Source organism: Dicentrarchus labrax, unplaced genomic scaffold (genome assembly GCF_905237075.1).
Source record: "Dicentrarchus labrax unplaced genomic scaffold, dlabrax2021, whole genome shotgun sequence".
In the NCBI taxonomy this organism is placed as follows: domain Eukaryota; kingdom Metazoa; phylum Chordata; class Actinopteri; family Moronidae; genus Dicentrarchus; species Dicentrarchus labrax.
The window spans coordinates 9703400-9722066 of NW_026136702.1; the positions used below are offsets into that span (position 1 = coordinate 9703400).

Sequence of the window (18667 nt, forward strand, 5' to 3'; positions counted from 1 at the left end):
TCATCAAGGTGCCTCTGGGTGCTTTGATTTAGTCTCATCAGTCAGAGCAGAGTCTTACAGTCTGATCTTCATTGCTCAAAGAATATCAGCTCAGATGTTGTGTTAATTTTGTTTTTTATTGATTTTGTTAGTTTGACCTATAATGTGCTGGATATTTTGAATCCTGGAAATGTGCACTGCTAGATACAGTTATTGTGTCAGTTTCTGTTCAGTTATGGAAAAATCAGTGAAGGATTTGATTGTCTATTCTTAGCTAAGTGCTGATTTAAGTTATATTTTAGTGTTTACTTATATTCTGTATCATGCTTGAATTTTATGAATATTGCCTTTTGTGTTGTTTTATGCTTTTTTATAGTTTGCTATGTCATTTTAGATTTTTGTTTTGCTTTCTTATATTATCACTGAAACAAACAATACAAATAATTTTTTTGTCTGCCTTTACATATACAGCAATAAGAAAATCTAATTCCTTTAAAGCTTTAAAGCACCTATCCTGTTTTTTCCAGCTCAGCAGTAAAGGAAAAAGTCCCTGTGACCTGTAAAGATGTATTTCACCCATCCTGTTATTGAGCCCGAACCTAACATCTAGGAAACTATTGTAGGGTGGAAACGCCAACTGTAGGAAGTCTCCCTCTCTCTGTCCGTCTGAATAGGATTTATGATTTAATGTGCACAGAGGAAGTAAGTTGTTCCAGCAGCTGAATAACTTCCCCCACAGAGAACAGCTCATTCTAAAGGATATGGGCATGACAAAGTTGGTGGAACATTTATGGAACCGGACTGGAAATACTGACGTTCATTTCCTCTCCTCTGTTTATTATCGGGTCACTCAGCTGCTAATTGACCAGAGATCATTGTGAAGTTGATAATACAGACTCTGACTATGGGCCAATGAGCGGCCTCAGCAAACTCAGGACAAAGACTCTCTGTTCTCCCCATAAAAATACCAAAACATCTCATCCCTCCTGACTGGATTCACATGTCTTGGCTTTTGTGCAAAATAATAAAATAAAAAATGTTGAATGAAAGATTATATGACACCGTGTAGCTGCTAGGAATGTAATTGGTGTCAAATATGGAGAATAACCCAGTTGTTTAACCTAGAGGCTATTTATACGTGAGTGTGTTTTCACGTGTCTGGCCTCATTCTCAGTGAGGTGCTTTCTGATGAATGAGACTCTCTGCTTTTATTGATTCTCTCTTTAGCTTTGATGCTGCGGAGAGATTGCCTCTTAAGGCTAGATACAGTTATATAGCTACACTTCAGTGAACAAAGGATTGAGGAATACAGTGTGTGTATGTGTGATTGTTTTGACAGAAGAAAACAGTATTGATTTATGACCTGAACAAAAGATGAATGTCTGTATGGAGAATTATATCCTTTGTAGCGTGATAAAACAAAAGAAAAACAAATAACATTTTAATACAGGCATTTCATTAAATCCTTTGTATCACAAATATGCTAATTTCAGGGTGATTTATGGAGCTTGGGTCTGATTCACACAGCCTATTAATATTATCAATGCACAGCATATGACAAGTATTTATTGCATGAATAACACTTGTAATCATGTTTGGTGTGGTGGCACATAAGATCTGTTTGGTGAAACGTATGTCTGTGGTGGCGCTCTGGTGGGTGAACTGATGCTTTTCTCATCACCATAATAACATGAGCACTCCTCCCAGAGCTCCGTCTCCATGGTCACCGCTCACACACGACAAACACACAATGAGGAGACTTGAATGTGACTAACACATGCACCTGCACAGGCTCTTAATGCCTGCTATTCTCAGTCACAATCGTGCGTATTTTCCCTGACGCTGAATGAATGAAACAGTTGATCTAATTTATTGCCTCATGAATAATGTATGCTGCAGTAACGGGATTGGATTGCTTGCTGTTAATGTCTGCCCTTCAATCAATGCTGGCTTTGCAAAATCAGACTAAAACCCACCCATGTGCAATTTAGGTACAAATGGTTTCATTTCTTTGAATTTATACATTTGAAGATCAAATTGTTCTAATTCAAAATACTTGCATCTTGTACAAATCTCTATGAAGTAAAAAATACCCAAATCAGTAGAACAATTAATAAAAAAATCTAATAATCTTTACATTTTAGTTGTCTAATTACATAAAATACACAGTACCTTATTATTGAACACTCAAAAATGCTCATAACTCTTATTTTGGCTGGTCATACATTTTATAATGTTATTTTCAGTTAAAAGTACACCACAGTGTAGAACCAGCACCAGTCGGTATGAACACATTGCACATACTCTCCTTTGTGTGATAGCAATCAGGAGCTTAGCCTGGGCTCAGAGGGACGTTTAGTCAGTAATCATAGGTGCAGTGTCTGAGGTGGTGTCTGGCTCTGGCTCACTGTAGCAGTCCATCTCCTCCATCTCTCTCTCCGCTGGCTCCTCCCTACCTCTGAAGCATATCAGCCTCTCCTCTTTCCACCTCCTCCTCTCCCTTTCTGCGTCTTTAGGTATTGCTGTTTGCTCCAGCTCCAGCATGGCCTGGACACTCTCTCCTCTCTCTCCTGGGCCGAGGCAGCGGTCTCTGGTTGTGAGAGCAAGTCCTCCCCCTCTCCATCCCGTCACCATGTGGAGGAATGAGAAAGCGCTGTCTGAAGCCTCTCCCCCTGTCACACAGACAGTGGTCGGGCCTTGGTCGCTGTGGCTCTCCTGGGGCCTTTTGGGAGACTCAATCCTTGTTTTCTTACTTAATATGAAGTTAAAAAAGGCTGTCACTAGAAGCATTGTCCCTGAAATCAGAAAATAAAATCTGTTTTTATATAGGATTTGCAATAGTAATAGGAAAAGCATGTGTAGATAGTAGATAATAGATAATAGTGCTTCAATTTGTCACACTGTCACAGCTCACTGGGACACTTGAATAGAACAGAGCTAACATTAATGTTATAATCTACAGCTATGCTTTTTCTTTGATGTGACAAGTCAAAATGTCTGCTACTGCAAAGGCCTATATGACACACAACAGCACAGTAAACAGTACTGTAATCATCAGTGGTATACAAGTATTGTATCTGCTGGTGAAATTTTACCTGGGATTATTGCATGCCACACCAGCACAGGGTGCAAGAAGCAGACCACTGACATTATGGAGTAATAGAGGAATTTATGGAAGCCTCCAATGTGAGCCATCTTCCCCCACAATACAAACAGCTGCCAGTCTGGAGGACAGCTATAGAGAAAGAGAGGAAGAAGAGGAACAACTGAGACTCAATTTACAAACCATCTACCAAAATCTTTATTCTTGTTAGGACTAAAAAGTCACGTTCACGCTATTATTCTGACACTAAAGACAGGTAAATATGTGAATGGCAGACATCAGGACAGACTAACAAAACGGAGAGTCCATGTTTAGATTTAGGTTTTTGGACCTGCCTTGCACTAACAAACATAGTTTCTATATGTGGTTTTCCCTCTGTGTATTTATGCTACAGTATCCATGCAGAGCACAAATGTTGCAGATGTGTGTTGTGTACTCACGGCAGACACATGAACAGAAGAGCATCCAGGAAATAGGCAAGTTCAAACATCATGATGCCAACAGATGATACTCTGGAACGAGAAAGAAGTTCAGAGCTCAATGAAACTGATACAGTCTCACTGATAAAATCAGTAAACTGTTTGTAAATAAGATTTAAAAGATTGGATTAGATATTTAAATATGTCAGTTTCTTTGTATTTTATCTATGGCTGTGGGTGAAGATTATATTTTCTAAACTGTGGGTAGGAAGGGAGAGACTTCAAGTGACCTATATAAGATATCGCTTTCATATGATGCAAAAGATTTGGCATTTAGGAGTTGTGTTTGGTGCTACAGTATATGCCCTCTTCTCTATTTTGTGTTTAAATAGTCTGATAACAATCTAATCTAGTGAACCAGAAAAATGCCTGAAGACTAATCATCATAGCCGTCTCTCTAAAGACTTATCGCTGAGTTGTGTGCTTCTGTGTGAACAGCCTTCATCTGCATTTGTGTGTACTGATAGAATAAACATGCATTTCTGGTCTCCTTTGGGAGATGTTTTCCTGTGGCTCTGTGGGAATTTAGCTGTGTCAGCCACAGAGATAATAGGAAGTAGCACTGAAGGTCTTCCTCTGCATCTCACTTCACCTCACTGACTCCTTCACAACATCTCCTTGCAAGCATGTGTACACACACTGTATGAGGGATTATGAAAGCAGGTACAGTATTGTAACTGTTTTCTACAAGCCCTCAGGCCACACATTCTTTACAATATTAAAAACCCGGTGGTAACTCAGGAATGCCACCAGTTTAGTCTCAAGCAGGCCAAAGTCAGGAGTGCTGTGGTAGGTTTAAATGCAGTGTATTACGAGTAGACAATAATACCTACTTACAGTAGGTAGATACCGAGGCTGTTGAATTCTCCATGATGGAGGGTCTCCACTCCCACAGCACACAAGACTGAAAGAAAGAGAGGAAGATAATCTTTTATTTTTAGAGTTACTGGTGAGCAGGATCTGACCACCAGATGTCAGACTTAGTTCACGGTTTTCTCCATAGCTGCCGGCAGGGTAGCAACTGGTCTAAACTTGGGTGATTAAATGTAATCTGTACAAATGTTCTCACAGTGATTCAACTTTGTGTCTTTGGCATGTTGCTTTTAAGGTAGCGTTTACTGAATTCTTGGTGCTTGTAGATGTGATGTTTGAAGCAGTTGATGGTAAATAAGTCCTCGCTGAAAAGCATTTCTGCCCTCAAATAGCAACAAAGATTGAGCTGACCTGAAGGGACCCAACTTGAATTCATAGTTCACACTCTAGGGGGTAGTACTGAACACTTGATATTGGTAATTGTTGTAATTGTTTCCACCATGGTTGCAGCATTTTGGTAATAGCTTACTCATGCTTGTAATTACAATGTCATTGCCAGTGGGTTGGGTAATTTTATTTGAGTGGACACTTTAACACATCATAGATCTTCTGCCAGAGCAGAGTCATGGCAATTTTAAAAAGCTTTGCCACTTGTTAGGTGGTGACAAGGCATCATGGTATGTTGATAGTCCTTCTTTTACATCTTGAGCTTAAGAATTATAAAATATACAGAACACAGTCAACTTTGCTGCAGTGCCTTTGAGCAGGACGCTGAATCTCTTCTACAGCTGCCCTTAACTTCTGATCTCACTGCGTTGATGGAAACCAAAATAAATTGTATCCTGAAGAGATCAATAATGTGATTTAATTTGTATCTCTAATTCTATATAATTCTATCAATAAAATTCTGTTTCTTTCTGACGTTAGATAAACACATTATCTACCCCTAGCAGCCAGTTAGCTTACCTTAGAACAATGACTTGAAACCTAGCCTGGCTCTCTCCGAAGGTAACAAAATCTCCTTACTAACACCACTAAAGGTAAAAAATTAACAAGTTAGGCTATGTCTCATTGTCTTTACCTTGTCAACAACAGGTTGTGGTTTTACAGGCCAGGCACAATAATTCTGGTGCCTAGTTGTCTTTGTGGGGTTGCCAGAAAAGTAGCAGATGGCTCAGTAAGTTACTGCTCCTCACAAAGAAATAGTTTGGCTCATAACCCTGACTAAAACCATAATGTGTTATGCTTTGGTTGTTGTTAGGATTAAACAAGCACAATACGGTTTATAACTTCTTAATCTGTAAACTTTAGAGGTGCAGGTAGGCTGGTACATTTGTCATCTTGCCACACCTTGCAGTCGTTTCCCTGTTTACAGTCTTTGTGCTAAGCTGAGCTATCTAGCTGCTGGCTGTATATTTAAGTGACAGATATGAGAGTGCTATCAAACCTCTCATCTAACTCTCGGCAAGAGACCTAAAATGTCCAACTATTGCTTTATTTTGAAGATTCTGAATGCTGACTGTGAAACACATTTTAACACATATGGGAGGAGATGAAATTAGATGACAACAAAGTCTTAAAAGCTATAAAGAAAAGCCTGTTTGATTAACAATTTTTGTCCTGTGAAATATAAATGAGGTAAGCATGGTAAAGTGCTGATCGCCACTAAACACATGGAAGCAATTTCTCTGGCTGGCTTACCAGAAACTCAGAGATAGAATCTGCACCAGAGGGAAATCAAGGGAATGTTTTCTGGTAGTTTATAGTGTGTGAGAGGAATTAACGCTGCATATAGACCAGCTGGATATTAACATATATGCCCTCTCTGCATATATGTCTGAGTAGAACACACACAGAGGCAGACAGGCCAACACAGACATGTAGACGTGTGAACACACTGACAAAGGCACACGCAGGCCTACCATAAACATACACACACACACATATAGAAACAATCCACTGAAAGCTTATGTAGGTGTGAATGCATAAGCCCAGTAACCCAGCTGGATGCAGAGACTTGGTTTTGGTGTGATGCGAGGCACATGTCTCTCAGTAAATGTTCAGTGTCTGCAGCTGTTTGAATTTAAGTGGAGGGGGTCCCATATTTTTTGAAGGAGGCAGCAACCAGAGAGCTATTTCCCCCATGATGATTTAATGTGGCTATGAGAGCTGCATGCAATCTGTCCCTGTGTGCCTGAGGAAAACAGAGGAGGAGGGACCATAATAGCAAGGTTATGTATGGACAAGTATGTTTTTATATTCTCTATATATCAGCAAACAGATGGTTTGATGTTCTTGGAGGTCAAGAATACAGTTGGCCAACATCATCATCTGACCTTCTAACATTGTGGGTTTATAAAATCTTTATAGCTGGATAATACTGCCCCACTGGAGAACTTAAAATAGCTATTTCAGAGTCAGATATCAGCTTCAAAAAACAGGTTGCACCACAGCAGATAAAATGCACAATTACTATAACAACTGCTACTTCTACTACCAATAGTTTTAGGTTGAATTTTAAGACCATATTTCTAATATTTTCACAATGACTGCGGAACAGAGAGATGTTCTGGAGTCTGTTGTGCATCTGCAAGTTTATCCAAAGAAGTAAATCACGCCCATACTGAAACAATAAGTGATACACGTGACTCTGAATTTAATCCTGTTATATTCTTCTGTTTGTGTTTTTATTTATATCTTACCTGTTGCTGTAGAAACACCAAGGATCCTGCAGGCGCACTCCACTACAATCCACCAAATGCTCTCTGAGTTTCCCATGACCTCAAATACTTTCCCTCTTTACTGTTTAAAAATGTAACCTTCACAATTCTCTAACGATATCTGAAATTGTTGGTGTGCTAGTAGTTACTAAAGTAGCATTCTAGACACATATTTGACTGTTCGCTAGAAGGATGGTTGTAAAAAAAAAGTTGGATAATCCATGCGTGCCATAATGTGGAGCCTCTGAGACTGGACGAATTTACCTCAGAAAGGTTTGTGACTCAATGCCCCTGCTCTATTGACTGCTAATCAGCCTCACACACACACACACACACACACACACACACACACACACACACACACACACACACACACACACACACAAAACACACACACTCACACACACACACACACACACACACACACACACACACACACACACACACACACAATAACAATACCACTTTCAGTTAATTTAGCATTCCTCTTTATGCGTCAAGGTGAAACTGTCCAGCTCGGGGTCATTTGTAGATCACATTTGTCATTAGACCTGGTTAAAAATTATCTATTAAGTATTAATATAAAACTAACTCTCTCTCCCTCTTTCACACACACACACACACACACACACACACACACACACACACACACACACACACGCACACACATTCCCTTAATGCCACACGTAAACTATAAATATACATACTCAGAATAAGCATTAATTTCTTTCCTTCCAAATAATTTCTTGCCCCCTCCCTTCAAACTTCCTTTTGTTTTCCTGTGTCATTTCTTGTTGTTGTGAGGATTTGGGTGATCCCGTGTAATCTAACCATCAGAAACCCTTTTTTCAGGGCCACAGTCACATATGCAGCTTCCAGTTTGACGTTCATTTATCGAAACACAGTTTCAGCAAGAGTAAGCATTGACGAAATAGGCTGCCGCTTGCGTCAGTAAACAAAAAGCAATGTTTTCAAACAAGTCCCACTCAGTGTGCAGTTTATTTTAATGCAACACTGAATCTCTGCACGTTGTGTGCAATGGATATGGGCTAAAATGCCACAAGAGCCAACAGAGACCCTTTGACACACTTACACATGCATAAATGCAAGCCCACATAATACGCTGATGCAGGTTTGGCTGAGGTGTAAGCTTGTTCAGGCACAGCAGAGTCCTATTGGAACGAGCAGTCAGAGTCACAGAGCTCACACACACACACCCTGACTCCTGGTAGGGGCCAAAGTAAGCTACATAAATCTCCTTAAATCTCTAACAAAGACACTTTTGTTTACTGGTTCCACTTAGTTTCCGGCTTAGCGTCCAGGTTATTTGTGGCATTTATGGTATATAGGGTATAAGTGAGTGTGTTTCAGCAGTGCTACAGAAACTGCAGAAGATGTGGAATGACAAATGTAATACTCTAGTTTTCCAACATAGGATGGAAATGTTGGTCTGTAGATATAACCACTTTTTTCATCCAGACCAAAATATGACGACATTCATGGCCCCCAGAGGAGGAAGCCTACTGACTTTTGTTATCTTGTGACCTTTTATTTTGTACCACAACAAGGTTTGTTTGATATTACAAAACAGGCATGCCCCCCTTAGGATGAATTTTAATAACTTTGATGTCTCCTTAACATTTTTTCATCATCAGGTCAGAATTTTTATCACTTATTTCATCAAATACCTGCAAAACTACTTACATCCTCATCAGCCTCAGCTGTACCACATGCTAAACTGAAATAGTGAACATAATAAACATTATAACTGCTCAGCATCAGCGTGTAAGCATTGCTGTGATCATCATGTGATCATTCTCTGTTGAGGGTTTATAAGTTGTAACTAGTGGCTTGACTTATTAAATGTTTAATAGATAGAACTTTATTCATGCTTAGAGCAGTTGTAAGCTATTTATAAGAACATTTGTTGGGTTTCCAGGCTGTGAAAAATCCCTCTGGCTGGTGTACATCCTGTTCTTACATGAGATGTCTTTTTATGTAGCTCTTTCTTTCATCAAAAAGACCCCTCCAAAGCACAATTTAACCATTTACCTTTTATAAATCAGCTGCACCGCATCCACATAAAAATTTACTGCTGTAGACTTTATGGTTTCTAAGCTATTTGATTGCTTAATCACATATTTTAAATGGACTTCATTTATATAGTTATTTCACGAGTGCTTCATAACGAGCCTTTTATTAACCCATACTCACACACTGATGGGAGCACAGGTGCCATGCAAGGCCCTAGCCTAATCACCAGGAGCAATTGGGTTCAGTGTCTTGCTCAAGGACACCCCGACGTGTGGACACGATGAGACAGGGATTGAACCGCACACTGTGCAGTTAATGGACAACTTACTCAACCTCTTGAGACGCAGATACTTCTACACATACAATCACTGTAACATACTGTAAAAATGCCACCACCAAACACTGTTTGACCACCCACTAATTGATAAAAGAGAAACGAAGCCTGCAGAAATCTTATGTGTGTTTAGACTGCAGCGCATTATTGCCTGTGAACCAGACGTTCATGAAATAGGAATGTGCACTGTGCATGTTAACTGAGCCTCGCCACCATGGCCACAGAGGGCTGTGTGTTTATGTTTATTTGACATACTTGGCCCTTATGATGACATGAAAACAGCCTTATAAAAACACAGTTTATGGTAATAAGTCATTGTGTATTGTGATTGGATTGTTGCTGACATTTACTGTACATTGTGAGTTTTATGGTAGTTGTCAGGGTATGCCAGAGGGTGGAGTAGTTTAAGCAATTATGACTGATTGCCATCTAGTGAGACTGTAAATCTAATGTTACAGAATAAATACAGTCTCATGTTTTCATTTGGTCTTTGCAGCTATACAGACACGTCCACGTCTCCTCTCAACGCCCAGCCTGACCCACAACCTTTGACCTTCTTCCCAAACTTTCACTTGCCTGCTCACATGCTCTCTCGCCCTGTAATCATCCCCGCGTTATGCCTCCTCACCCTCCTCCTCATCACAGCTTCACACCATTCTCCCCCTCACTCCACAGTGCCCATGGGCACTAGAGATTAGCCATGCCTCTCTCTCTCTCAACTTTCTCCCTCCCTTCCTCCCCATCCAGCCTCTCTTAGTCTGGCGTGGGTGTCTGGTGCCTGTCAGAACCAGTGAAAACAGCTCTAATCTTAATTACACCAGCAGCTTTATTACCCTGCTCCACTGCTTTGCACGGGCAATCTCTCCATAATCACTTTCTACAGGCTGTTTTATCTAAAGGGAGGGCTGCAAAAGATACCTGAAAGACTGTATTAATTGTAGCTGAAAACTTGAATATTTTGTATATTATGAAGATATAAACTTAACTGGACACAGTGTGACTATTATGCCTCACTGCAGTCATTAAGATACCTGGCCATAGCGGACCCTAATTACTAGATTTACAAAGGCAGGGAGCCACCTAGTGGTTCAGAGATGTTGGTACATTGCAGCCCTGAAGTGGCTGGTCATAATCTGATTAATGACTTGAAGGAGAATGAGATCACTGTAACATACTGTAAAAAACACCAGGAACATGCTGACACTGATCAGGACAAAAGTGTCTTGTTTCTAAACTCTTTTTCCCCATTTTTAACAATACCAAAAGGTCAGAAGCATCATGCAGAGAGATGAAGCATGGGAACATGGGAAAGAGCAGGAAAAATATGTGGTTGTGAAACAGATATGAATCATGGATGTTTTGGGAAGACAAAGTGGATGTGGATGTGTAATGTCTGCCTGTTTAGTGTCTTATAGTCAACACAGATTGTATACATCATTACGAGGTGATGATTTCACAATGTTCAGACCCCCCACGCGTAAAGGAAGAATTATAGAAATTGTGGATCATTGTGTAATATCAAATCAGGTGATCAGATCATATCTCTGCAAGTCTCTGTAGCAACAACCTGGTGCAGGCCTGAGTGATGCATGTAGACCAGTGTGTAGGATTTCAGCGGTGAGAGTGAACCAAAACAGGTAAAATGCCCTGTAGAGCCGTGGGTATCTGTGACCCCTCTCACATACATGTAATCAAATGATCGATAGTTTATATAAAAATATGGATTATAATCACTTAAAGGGACAGTTCACCCCAAAATCAAAAACACATCTTTTTCCTCCTACCTGTGGTGTTATTTATCCATCTTAGATTGTTTTGGGTGAGTCACCGAGTGTTGGAGATATTGGCTGTAGATATGTCTGCCTTTCCTCAAATATAATGGAACCAGATAGCACTTGGCTTGTGGTGCACATATACACACACAAAAATAGAAAAATAGAAAAACTCAAACAGCAATGTCTATTTCCAGAAGTCATGAACCACTTATCAAAGATAATCCACAGACCATGTTGTGAGCAGTTTCAAGTAGGAACTATTTTCTTTCTGCAAACCTACACCCACTAATTGTAGCTGAACGTTGGCTATCTCAGCGATGCAAGGTGAGCTAACGTTAAAGCTTAGCCAAGGAGGATGCCATTAATGTTTATATGCTGCACTGTCACAAGCGCGAACCACTTGTCCATGGGTAGATATACGCTTCCTTCTGTGGTGTTATAAATAGAAAGAAAATAGCTCCAACACGAAACTGCTCACAACAAGGTCTGTAGATTATCTTGAGTAACCAGGTCCTGGTTTCTGGAAAGAGACATTGCTGTTGAGTTTTTCAAATGTAACTTTTTTGTGCTTTGAGCACAACAAGCCGAGTGCAATCTGATTCTGATTATATTTGAGAGAACAGACATCCAAAACACAACAACAGCAACTTTCACCAAAATCTAAATGGATAAATAGCCCTGCAGGTGAGGAAAAGAAGAAAAATAATGAACAGTCCCTGTAACAACGTATTGGATGTTCCTCAGACTGCAAGAGTAGCCACAGTGAGGAGAAGGTGAACAGCAACATATATGGTAAGGTATTAATGTGCTCACATGTGCTTAATTTTGATTGGCAGAGCGTGACTTGGCTGAGAGGTGTGAGAAGTCTGGATTCCCGTTCACACAGGATGCAAATGAGCTGGCAAAAGACAACATGGAAAAGTAACGTTAGCATCCATCAAACCAGATTCTCACATACCAGTGTATGTGCGCATGTACTGCTGTTGATCTTTGGCTTCTTAATTGTGAATTTGAGGCCAGCTTCACTAACGCATAGTCAAATAAATAATTATCCCCACTTCCTTTGCCAAAGTTAATGTTCAACTGTCATCTCTTTTCTGTTTCAGGTTTTGATTTGAGCGCTGCTGAGTCAGGAAGTTTACATCCCCTGCAATAAGAGAATGTGACTTTGATCTGCTGTGTGTATTCAGCACATACCACTGAGGTCATTTGCTGTTCTTGTGGTGGTTGTGTTGGCGGATCGCTCTCTGTCCTTTCACTTTAAATGATAGCACATTATGATGAGCGAAAACAGTGTTTCCTCATTTTCCCATCATCCTGTGACTCATAACCTGTCTCCTCTTTAATGTAAAGCTTCTTAGTCTGCTGTCTGTCACCTGTCCTCTTTGTCTTCTCACCAGCTCACAGACAGGCCTATATGAACAGAAACAACTAAACTCTTTTGATTCTAACAAATGCCATCAGATGACGTGTCAACAAGACTGAAGGATTTCTTTTCTTTTGAGAGGATGACAAAAGACGGCCTGTCAGACCCGTCTGATGTTTTTATACCAGGCCATTATCTTGAGCAGTTACAGGGCTGCACTGTCCTTACACATTGTCTAGCGGAGGTTAAGGAATGCAGTTAAAAGTGAGAGGGAAACCCCTGTCGAGTGTTCACATAAACACACACGTGCACACACATTTATATGCACACACTGATAGTGAACAGAGAAGAGAACTGTAAGCAATTCAGAGTTTGGCCTTTGTACTGAGGGGTTCAGATACTTTTTTCCTTTTAATTTTTCTTTTTGTATGAAACAACATTTCTCTCCCATGAGTAGTTATTCTGCGGTTAGAGTGCAAAGTCTTTAAAGATGGAGTATTTGCCCTCTAACCAAGAGGTTGAAGCACAAACCCGGGCCCCACTGTTCCCTCTAGACTGATGGCAGCCTCCCATATGGCCCGATTGGCCTGTGCTGGCTCTGCTACACATGCCTTCTTCAGCAATTCAGATCCGACAGAAGGAAGTGGATCTAAAATGATTTAAGAATATGAATAAAAGATTCAAACAAAACCCGCAGTATTCTTTACTTCAAAACATATAGCTGTGTGGCATCATCTGCCCCATGATAATATCTGAGATGGTGCACTATTTCATTGTAAATAGGAAAACCGTTTCATAACACAGTTCAGCATTCTTTAATGAGATCCAAACCTTAGTCATAAAAATCTGCTATTCATTTCTTCCTTGTTTCGACTCAGGAGTAGAAGAATCGCTTTCACGGTAATCTGGCCTGGCTGTAAAGATTTTCTGAGGAGTTCCTCGGAGACAGAAGTCCTACTTTAAAGAATGTAGAGGTTTCAGAAGAGAGAAGAGAGACAAGCTGAAGTCAACAATCCCAAATACACCACGGAGTGCAGTAGACGGGAAGAGCATGACAGTGGATATGGGAGGCTTTTCCTTCCTGAGGAAATGCTGTTGTACTGTATATCATACTGTAGTGTGTGTGTGCACGCGTGTGTGTGTGTGTGTAGGGTGATGGACAAAGTTAATCTGCAGGTACTGAGTGACCTCTCATCACAGACAAGTTGAGGGTCTGTTTGGAATTAAGTGGAAAATCCTGTTTGTGTATTGTCCATTTGGGTGCACTAAAATACAGTCATGTCACATTTATCACTACTAAATAAGGTAAATGTAGTGAAACAATACAGACAAAGGTCACACAGACGCACTATAAAAAGGGACTTGAATATCCCAATATATAACTGGTCGTATATGAATGTTTTTTATCATGCTGTGTACACTATTTACAGCCTAAACAGTTATGGAGATATTGAAATAATATGTTAACATGATATCCTTGGAGTTCAGTCACAGACCACAGCTTAAGCTCGCACACATACACATTTTTGTCTAGGGTCTATTTAGGGTTCAGACTTCGGTTTCGGGTTAAGGTAAGACATGAAATAGGTGATTTTTGGGGTTTAGGGACTGAATGTTATTACTGGAGGTCCTCACAGATACAGTGCAGATTTTCTGTAAAAATCTCAGTGAGAGGGAATTAAACTTTAAGTAACTAAATCACAGTTACAAATATTATTACAAATTTGGGTCTTATCAGGTTGCAATTAACAACATTTCTCTGATATAATTTCTTTTCAGTCCAACATAAGGACACTACCGTCCAAGTTATTAGTCATTCCCAAGTGCATTAGTCAAAAAAACTAAACAAAACAAACAATTTGTTCCGGAAAAGAGGAACAACAGTCATAAGTTAAGCTTAGCCAACAGGGATACAACATAAAGTACACAGTACCAGTACATCCAACTGGCAGGCAACCCATCGACTATTACTTTACCATGAAATATTTATGTAAGTTTGTCTATCCCTCTCTCTCTCTCTCTCTCTCTCTCTCTCTCTCTCTCTCTCTCTCTCTCTCTCTCTCTTGTGTGTGTGTGTGTGTGTGTGTGTGTGTCAAGGCCACAAACCAGGAGTGAATTTAACATCCCCAGAGGTCCAAACAGATGGTGATCAGTTTTGTGTTTCTATATTTCTGGGCCACTGGAAACCAGACCAGAGAAAGTGCAGCTCCTGTTTGTCTGGTCATCATGGATTTGGATGAATGCATGTTTGAGAGAGTTAAGCATTCCTCAAAATTAAGTGTGTTCTTTGTCCTTCAGGCAGTAAAGAAAATCCTGCCCAGTGTACAGTCTTTTACAAAAACACTATCCCTAATACTGCGACTGACTTTTACAATTGCCAGCTCTGTCTAAAGACAGCTAATAAATTGGGCGATTAAGTTCAAGATCCAGGTTAAGAGAGTGGAATTGTGTCTTATTATATGCCACATTATAAACACCATGTCATTAGTCATGCCTACTGCCCTCATACTGAATATCAAAAGGGAAGTCATCATCCTCCCAATCCTTTACATATGGCTGTGTTTTATGAGTGTGTGCGGTGGTCAGGGTGAGGGCCATCCTTCAGCCTGGTTAAATGCTTCCATGCAGCTGCGTTTCGCTAACCGCAGCTGGTTGCCCGACTGTACCATTAGGCCTTGATCAAGGACAGCCTGCCAGGAAGATCGCTGTGGCTGATAGTTCGCAAGTTTGCATGCACATGCTTCATGCGTATTTGCAAATGGATGCTTTTATGCACACATGGGTGAAGGTCTTGGAAATAGTTTGAGTCTTTGAAGAATATAATTAGAATTAAGGTTTTTTTTTTTTCAATTTGTGAGGCAGCGAGAGCGGAGTCAAACATCATAATGAGACGAATTTGTTAACTTTATTATTCGATCAGTTGCAAAAAAAACTGAATAAACATCATGTGGCCAATGGGCTGCAGTTCAACTAAATCCTCTCAGGGTATTCTGAATGTTGGCCAACATCTTGATTCCCGAAACATTAATTTAAATGACTTCATAACAAAAGTAATTATCTGCAGTGTTATGAGAATGGACAGATTTGATGACAGAAATTCAAAAATAGTTTATTCTGGCATCCTGGCCTAATGAGAGGCGAGCAAAGGTTTTCTTTGGTAGGAAAATTACTTTGACTTTATGGTTATAACAGCTACAGCATGTCCTGAGCTTGTGTATTCTTGTGTGAACACCTGTCACATACATAAATCACATCAGACTCAAGAGAGGACACACAGGAAGAATGCTCTTTAATTACTTCCATCGATGGATGTGCTAACAAGATATGAGTTACAACAGATGGGCTCTAAAAGTGAAAGAACAGCATGCTTTATGGTCTTAGTAACAGAAAAGAGGTGGACATATTGTATCTTCTATCCACAGTCTGTTTTTGCCTTTTCAAAGGTCCAATTCCACAAGATCCAATAAAAATGCATAAATGCTTCTTAAAACGTTTTCATGTGTCTTGATGTGGCCACTGTGCTGAAACAGCAACGAATAGAGGAGTAAAAAAATGGTGAGTAAGCATGAAGAGAAAAGAGTAAGTGGGCCATTGAGACAAAATGGATGAGAACACAACCACTGTCGGAGTGATGTGTTTTGCTCTGGTGTGGGATAGATGTGCTGACTGCATGCTGGTCTCTTGTCTCTCTGGCCTAACCTGTCACTGCTCCTCTTGTGAACCTGTGACCCTGTTTGACCACACAGAAGCGCTCCATCAGCAGCGTCATTGCCGCACTTCAGTACCCCACTCAACTGCTTCAGTGTTGTAGGACGTGTGTGAAACTGTAAGGACGCCCTTAACAATCGACAGTCTCCTTGTGACCCTGGCATTATGGGTCATCCTTGCTTCGGCCGGTTGCCGTGGCAACAAGAGTTCATAGGAAGGGGGTCAATGATTTAAACAGTCAGACGTCCAGATATTGGATGCTCTAATGTAAAAAAGCAGAAGTGGGAGGACGTGATGTGAAGGGAAAAATGTGATGCGAAGAAGAAAAGTGGAAGAGGAGAAGATCAATTCAAGTGATCGGTGGAAGGTTAACAGCGAGGTCAGTGTGATTTCATAAAGCAGAGTGCTTGCACAGTGTGAAAAGGCCGAGCTCTCATTTCTAGGTTTTAGGGGAAGTGGTGAAAATGAGGTGCAAGATCCCAAGAGTCCCATTTCAGCCGGGGTCATTTGTCTAAATGGAGAAACTCAGCGCAGTAATAAGTCATGCATGAAATGTGTGTTTATACTTAACAAGACGCACCAACAAAACACAAGAGTTTAACATGTAAATGATTACATAAATATGAAGTAACACGATTCTGTTACTGGAATAACATGAGAAGTAATTGTGTCAGTTTATCCCTAGAAACTGAATCTTGGTAGGGTTCATTTACTGGGGGTGGATGACATTAACTGAAAGCAAAAGTAGTTTCAGTTACAAATAAAAAATTATTTGATCTGCAATAATAAGAACCTGTGTCGCAACTCAGACCCCAATATCTTAGTTTCTGATAAGTGCAGCTCTGGTTTTCATCCAGTTGTGATTTCCACTGTAAGGCTTTGTTGTAATTATATATTTCATCACCTCTGGAATTCACCTACGCTGAAAAAAATCCTCCTTATTCCCAGAAATCGAAAGGCAGTTTCCTAAGTGGTATTAACACCTGATGACTTTATAGTTTGTCCTCTTCCCAACCTGCTCTTCCCAGGTTTAGGGTCAGAGGGTGGTATGAAATTTAGCAGAGCTGTTAACCCTTCCATCTGCTGCAGTACACGTCAACCTGACTCAAAGCTAAGAGCAGTAAACATGACTAAAGGCTAACAGGTATATAAAGCCTGGAATTCTACTTACTATGTTTCAGCTGCTTGAAAGTATAGTGAGATGTGACCTGAGGCCACAACAGTGTGTTTAACAAAATGAAACATGGATCGGTTAAATTCTCTGTAACTACAGTATCTCAGCAGTACGTCCAGTAGAGATTATTTTCAGAGAGTTTCGACAGCAGTGTGACACATAAACTATATTATGTTTTAATACAGGACTTTTAATATATTTATATTGTTTTATTGTTACTTAAAACTGCTACAAGGAATTTGTAACTGGTTAACATTGAATTGCATATTGCATTTTTGTTGTTACAAAGTAGACACGCAGAGTCTAACACCACATTTACATAGCTAGCTGTTTATTGATCAAATGTGCTGTTTTGAACTTACTTAAACATTTACTTTGTTTCACCATCATCATATTACAGTTATTAATCTTACACAGCCACAAAAAGATACATTATATCCTCTGCATCCTGCAAACAGCTGTGTTTTAAAAAGAATAGTGTTTAAAAATAACAATTTCTTTAACTCGTTTCCAAAACAAATGCACGCGCTAACCAGATCAAGATGTTTACACCACCAGGCGGCGGTGATCACACCGCTTTTGTCCACAGGGGCCTCCAGAATCAACACAGAATGAAAGTTCCTTGTAGTAAAGAATATTTCTTCCACCACTGCACTCCAGCTACTTTTCAGGGTGTGGCATAAAATTAGCTAGTAAACCACATACACATAATCAAATCATACTCTGGGTTTGTAGCATAATAACCATTTAACTCTTCAATATAAACCCCAAACATTTCCATGACACGAGCAATACTTCCCATGGCCTCAGGGAAATCCAGCACGCTTCATTCAATCTCTACATACCACACTGAGAAAAAATAGCTGATTATCTGGCCAGTGATGCCTGACACAGCACCTTCTCCAAATTTCACGGTCATTTTATTTGATGGAGGTCGCACTATGATATATCCTTACAGTCCTGACCTTTAGCACTGTGGCCTCTGGCGACCGCACACAATCTGTGAATGAGCGATCCAAACATGATGTGGGGTTACAGCAGGAGCTTTGCTGTTGACAGTCATAAGCCTCTACATCTTGCCTCAACGCTGTCACTCTTCTGTGCCATGAGGCCTGACTTTAATTTGGAATAATGTATTATATGCCATACCTAGTGCATTTAAAATTGCAATAAAAACATTAC

The 18667-nt window shown here is 40.1% G+C and overlaps 1 protein-coding gene across 1 annotated transcript; it reads right to left on the reverse strand.

Moving 5' to 3' along the window:
* Nucleotides 1–1407: 1407 nt before the first annotated feature.
* On the reverse strand, nt 1408–7393 carry tmem72 (transmembrane protein 72). Its single transcript, XM_051417562.1, has 5 exons — nt 7077–7393; nt 4399–4465; nt 3523–3594; nt 3075–3214; nt 1408–2774 (listed from the first exon to the last, which is right to left on the reverse strand). The coding sequence occupies exons 1-5, from the start codon at nt 7150–7152 to the stop codon at nt 2335–2337; spliced, it is 795 nt and encodes a 264-aa protein (XP_051273522.1). The 5' UTR covers nt 7153–7393; the 3' UTR covers nt 1408–2334.
* Between the last annotated feature and the right edge of the window lie 11274 nt (nt 7394–18667).